The 6,000-nt window shown below is 44.8% G+C and overlaps 1 protein-coding gene across 2 annotated transcripts in view; it reads left to right on the top strand.

Annotated features, from left to right (window-relative positions):
- The window catches only part of CEPT1 (choline/ethanolamine phosphotransferase 1), a 32,193-nt gene extending 26,504 nt beyond the window's left edge, over positions 1–5,689 (top strand). Inside the window, exons 6-9 of one of the 2 annotated variants that reach the window (XM_058039613.1) lie at positions 848–979; positions 1,632–1,790; positions 3,001–3,126; positions 4,822–5,689. In XM_058039613.1, the coding sequence (XP_057895596.1) occupies positions 848–979; positions 1,632–1,790; positions 3,001–3,126; positions 4,822–4,941 (537 nt within the window). In that variant the 3' untranslated portion in view covers positions 4,942–5,689. The remainder of the gene's footprint in view (positions 1–847; positions 980–1,631; positions 1,791–3,000; positions 3,127–4,821) is intronic. The other variant, XM_058039612.1, reaches the window with a different exon arrangement.
- Positions 5,690–6,000: the final 311 nt, after the last annotated feature.

Below are 6,000 nucleotides of genomic sequence, written 5' to 3' on the forward strand. Positions count from 1 at the left end.
TGGACTGTATGCTCCTGATGGGTCCCTTCCAACTCATAGCATTTCATTGTTTACCTGTACCTGCTGAAAGCTACTCTGAGAGGGTAATTAAAAAAAAAAGAGAAGCAATTTGACCTCCTTTGGTCTTCTGTTCCTAGCTGGACTCATTGGGCAGCCAAGCGTTTATTCAGTTGAGTGCCATGACTTCAGTTCCTGAATAAGGAGCTTTTAGTAGTTGAATAGATACAGTTGGGAGGTTTTGGGTAGTTGTCTCTAAACACTTGCTCCCATAACATATCTCCTGTGCTTTACTTTGGACTATTCTTCATTTCTAGTTTTTCCTGTTCTGCTTGAAACATGACTGTTAAAAAACGAAGGAAACTTTCGAAACTGCCTGTGATCGTTCTCTCCTTCTTTAGCAACCTCATCCTTCCTCTCCAGGTCACTCTGTTCTGACTTGTCTGATCTCTTTGCTTGCCTTGCCTTGCACAAAAGTTTGGATCCAGTGCTTGAAAGGGTTTATCTGACCATCCCCAAGTGGCTGTTCTTCTGCCCAGTTTGATCTTGACTGCGGCTTCAGGAAAGGTGATGATTCTCTCCCCTGGGGTGATTTAGAGCAAGCTCTTGGTTTCTGTCCATTTCTCTGCTTTTGTTGTCTCTTCTCTGGTAACTGAACATAAGTCTGGCTTTCTGGGAAGCTTCATGGAAGCTTTTGGAAAATAATTTTTTCTCTCTAGAAATGTCAATCTCTGTATAGCAGAGAGAGAAGAGCAAATATATTGAAAAGTGGAGTGTTTGAGTGCACATGAAATACTAACCCAAATTTGAGTTTGTACATATTGTAACTTCTTGTCTCTCTTCCATTAAGATTCCAATACTGAATATTCAGGTGAAAATATTCCCAGCTCTTTGTACTGTGGCAGGAACCATATTCTCCTGTACAAACTACTTTGGTGTGATCTTCACAGGTGGAGTTGGCAAAAATGGATCCACTATAGCAGTGAGTACCTTGGGCTGCCAGTTCCTCCTCAGCACAGAGGCTCTTCAGCCACAGTTTCTATTTAACATAATCCCTCCTCCATGGAAAATATTTTCCCATTAGCTCCTTGCTGGCTTGGGAAAAACAAGTTAATATTGCATGTGTAAGAATAGTAGATTTAGGAGTCAACGTTTTAAAATTTTTTGTTAAAAGTACTCATTGTACTTTGATATTTGTTTTTGAATTAATGAGATAAATGAAGTTATACAAATACACCCCTCACTGAGGAGTTCATAGAAAAATCCTGTGCAAAAATCCATTCAGAAAGAAATCTTTCACAAAGATTCTGGGTTTGATCCTTCTGAAAGATCTATATTATTTCTATTACCAATGTAAAAGAATGAGTGGATGTGTCTGCACAAGCACCTTCTGTTGCAGTGTTCTTGCTGCCTAAAATATTATTTTTTCCCCAGAACCAGAAAGTTTCCACCACTTCTCAGCTGCTGCATGCTCAAGTTTCACTACTTTTTGTTCCTTTTACCACCAGCATTCAAAAAGATGTTTCTAATGTGGTTTTATTTTTAACCCCTCATTGCACACCACATGAGGGGCTCTTTGAGGTTTCTTTGCAATGTGCACATTTTATTAACCTCATGCTTTAATCTCACCACAGGGAACAAGTGTCCTCTCACCTTTTCTCCATATTGGCTCAGTGATCGCCTTGGCTGCAATGATCTACAAGAAATCTGCTGTGCAGCTCTTTGAGAGGCACCCCTGTCTCTACATCCTAACTTTTGGCTTTGTGTCTGCCAAGATCACAAATAAACTGGTGGTGAGTGTGCCAGAACCTTCCCCAGTCTTGTTGCAGGAGAACTTTTTGTAGATTATGGAGCTCTCTTGTTTGTGCACTGAAGAGATACTTGTGCTTTGCTTTGAGTAGCCTGGAGGTGCAGCAGAGTCTTTGGAAGGGCAGTGTAAATGTGGGGTTTGAAAGGGCAGTGTAAATGTGGGGTTGATGCTGTGGTTGCACAGGCAGCACCAGACAGCTCAGAGCTGTTTCTCCCCCTTCTCCAGCTGTTAATTCACACATTTGCAATGTATTTGTGCACGTGTGAAGAGTTGGGCTGGAACAGAGGGGGCTGGAATCCCCCTCAGACGCGAAGGGGAGGAAGGTTTGGCAGAAGGAGAGGAGGTGATGGAGCTGCTGAGGTTTGGAACACTTCCTGAGGGTTTGACTTGAAGAATTGGACTAAAATAGGAGTTAAAATAGTTAACAGGTTTATACAAGGGCAGAGGTGTCACTGAATGAGGGTTAAACATCTCCTGCCTCAAAGGCCATCCCAGTTCTGCAGGCCTCTGTTGGGCTGTTGTGAGCTGGGTCAATGCTGGACTTATCTCACAGTGAAAGAGTTTAAGTTCATAGTGGAGGAAGAGCTTAAGCTCACAGTAGAAGAAAAGTTTCTTTCTTACCAGGCCTGCTTTGGTGCTCAGTCCCATCCCAGCTGTGCTGAGCAGTGAGGATGGAGTGTGGGCTGGGTTCTGTGCATCTAGGGAAGTGAGAAGGGCACACATGAACACCAAAAATGGTCATCAAATTGTAACCAGAGAAAGGTGGTGATCCTCATGGAATGGGAGAAAAAGAGGTGGAGGGAGAGGAACACCAAGTGTCCTTGATTTTTTGAGCTCCAGCAGCTGTAAGTTTTTGTTTCCAGGCTCAACTTTAAAAGTTACCAGTCTGCTTCCATTTCACTGTTTGGTTTCTGGGAGGAGGAAGAGGTGAGCTGGAAAACTTACTAGTTTTTTTTCCTGTGCTACATTCTCTGCTCTAATAAAAGATGCCTCTGCAAACCTTGCATCTCTGTATCTGTGGAGCACCATGGTTCAAACAATATTGTTGTGGCCACTTGAGTATTTGGTATTTTTCAGTAATGTGGCTTGAACTGTATGGTTTTGGCTTTGTGTGTTCTGAAATCACTCTGCCTTGGCTGGCATATATTTATTTCTTAAACTTCTCTTTTCTTTTTTTTTTTTTTTTACTGCAGGTTGCCCACATGACCAAGAGTGAGATGTATTTGTATGACACAGCATTCATAGGCCCAGCATTGCTGTTCCTTGACCAGTATTTTAACAGCTTTATTGATGAGTATATTGTCCTCTGGATTGCCCTGGTGAGTCCAAGCTAATGTTATTAATTAGCTCTGCCACTAATTCATTGTGTTGGTTGTGCCCGGCTGAATCCCCTGGAGTGGATTTGAAGTTGGTGCAGAGCTGAACAGGGTCACAGTGTCCCTGGTTTGGTGTTGGGACAATCTGGGCACTGTCTTTAGGGATGGTCTGGGTGAGGGGATCGAGGCACTCCCAGTCAGTTTGCAGAGGACACCAGGCTGGGTGGGATGTAGATCTTCTGGAGGAATCTGGACAGGTTGGATCCATGGCTGAGGGCAGCAGTGGGAGGGTCAGCCAGGCCAAGTGCCAGGTCCCATCCTCGGGTCACAACAGCCCCATGAAATGCTCCAGGCTGGGAGAAGAGTGGCTGGAAAGCTGGGAAAGGATCTGGGAATGCTGGTAACAGTGGCTGGACATGAGCCCAGGTGGGCAGGTAGGCCAGTGGAATCTGGGCTGTCACAGCCATGGTGTGCCCAGCGTGGTTCCCTGTGCTGGCACTGCTGGGGCAGCTCCAGCCCTGGGGCAGCTCTGGGCCCCTCCTGGCAGCAGAGACCCTGAGGGGCTGGGGTGTGTGCAGGGAAGGGAACGGAGCTGGGGAAGGGTCTGGAGCCCCAGGAGCAGCTGAGGGAGCTGGGAAAGGGGCTCAGCCTGGAGCAAAGTTCTGGCTGTGCACAACTCCCTGACAGGAGGGGGCAGCCAAGGGAGGTCAGGCTCTGCTGCCAGGCAACAGGGGCCAGGACAAGAGGAAATGGCTTCAGGCTGTGCCAGGGAAGTTCAGGTTGGATATTTGAAAAAAAAAATGCTGACAGAATTGATCAGGCATTGGAATAAATTGCCCAGGGCAGTGATGGAGTCACCATACCTAGAAGAGTTCAAGAGGTGTCTGAATGTGGCACCTGGTGACTTGGGTTAAGGATGATTATGGTGACTCTGGGATGATGGTGGGACTCAACGGTCTTGAAGGTCACTTCCAGCCTTGATGACTGTGATAGTTAAAATTTCAAAGCATTGTAGCAAATATTCAAAGCTTAGATTAGAATATTTTGCAGTTGAGTGTTGCTGCCTCGTTAGCCGGGTCCTTGTGATGGGCAATGCCGGGGTGCTCTGGCTGTGGCTTAAGGTCTGGAATATCTGTCATGACTCCAGCACCCATTGGGATAAACATCCTAAATTCAACTTGTCTGGGCTTATTAAATGCACAAGTTTAATGTACAAAAACAGTGTCAACCTTTTGGTAAAATTGTGTTGGTGTGATGGGAAAAGATATTCTGTGTGTGGCTTTCACCATTCTGAGTTAATGGGGCATTTCACAGTACCTCTGTAGCTGCTGTAAATCTTATCCACTTTCTTATTGTAGAATTAAGAGTCTGTCTTGTCTTAGGCTGGAAGAAAGCCCACAATTCCCAGAAATTCTTTAGGGAGTGATGTGCCATCCGTGGAAGTGTCCAAGGCCAGGTTGGACAGAGCTTGGAGCAGCCTGGTGTAGTGGAAGGCATCTCTGCCCATGACAGGGGTGCAGCTGGATGGGCTCTAAGGTCTCTCCCATCCCAGGCCAGTCTGGGATTCTGTGGTTATTCCTGGAGTGGAGATTCAGCTCAATGGGCCACAGTGCTGTGGTTGTGCAGTGTGGGCTGTTACACACATAGCAGCCCGTAAGGAACTTGTGGGATAACTGTGGGTGATGTTTTCCTGTGCAGATCCTGTCCCTGTTCGACCTGCTGCGGTACTGCGTCAGCGTGTGCAACCAGATCGCCGCGCACCTGCACATCCACGTGTTCCGCATCAAGGGCTGCCCCACGCACTCGAACCACCACTAGGGATGGGAGCTGCCACGGGGGAGTGCAGGGGGAGCTGGGGTTCTACAGGAGTGGATGAAGACTTGTAGGAGACTAAGGCTAAAAGCAGATAAGAACAAAGTAATTTATAATAATCAATGTTGTATAACTTTTCTTCTTTGTTATCAGTAACACTCCTTAACTAGTCTCCTGCCTGAGAGAGTGAATTCCAAGTACACCCTAGTCAACTTTCCATGTAGTCAACTCTGTTGGTTCCAAGCCCGGGAAAGCATGCAGGAAGAAAATGCTCTGTCTTTGTAATTACCTTGATTACAAATTAATCTCTCTATGGTGAATGGATCCCCACCAACTGAAGTTTCTAATGTAGTATAATTACAGCTGCAATCTGACTTGCTTTTAATTTTAATATTTCATCATCTCTTAGTGAAATACTTGTTTAGTGTCCACTTGGAATTTATTTACTAAAGACCTGAGCTGGTAAAAACCCAGAGATATCTCACTAAGTTGTGTGGCTGCAGCAGCTGCCAGGTGGGAGCCAGGCTGGGGTGGTTTTTGCTCGTGCATTGCTGACAAAGCGGTTTCATGCTGAACAGGGTCCTGCGAGCCAAGGGGTGCCCGGCATGCAAAATAGTGTGGTATCTTTGTCAATTAATTTTATTTTTTTAAATAAACATTATCTAAAAAGACAACTTATTTCTCAATTTTCTTCAGTGGAAAAGACTAAAAGAAAAAAAAATTACTGTTTACTTTTTTATGTATAAAACTTAAGCAAAATTTCCTTTCTGCTCTTAATAAATAAGAATTCTGAGAGCAACAGTTGTCTTGAGATGTATATGTTGCTCTGTCGTGCTTAGACTTGGAATGACAAACCTGGCTGTGGTTTAGAGAGTAGTTTTCCAGTGCTTTTATGTGGATCGTGTCATTCCAGGATTTCTGAGAGCTTTGCTTGCTATACAGTGCAGTAAGTTTGGGTTTCTTTTTTCTGTCATTGTTTTCATACAATTTTAACTGTCATGAACTGCATGAGGGACACTAAGATTAATGGAGGGTTTAATTGCATGATAATGAAGTTCACATGGT

The sequence above is a fragment of the Melospiza georgiana genome, chromosome 23, assembly GCF_028018845.1.
Source record: "Melospiza georgiana isolate bMelGeo1 chromosome 23, bMelGeo1.pri, whole genome shotgun sequence".
NCBI lineage: Eukaryota > Metazoa > Chordata > Aves > Passeriformes > Passerellidae > Melospiza > Melospiza georgiana.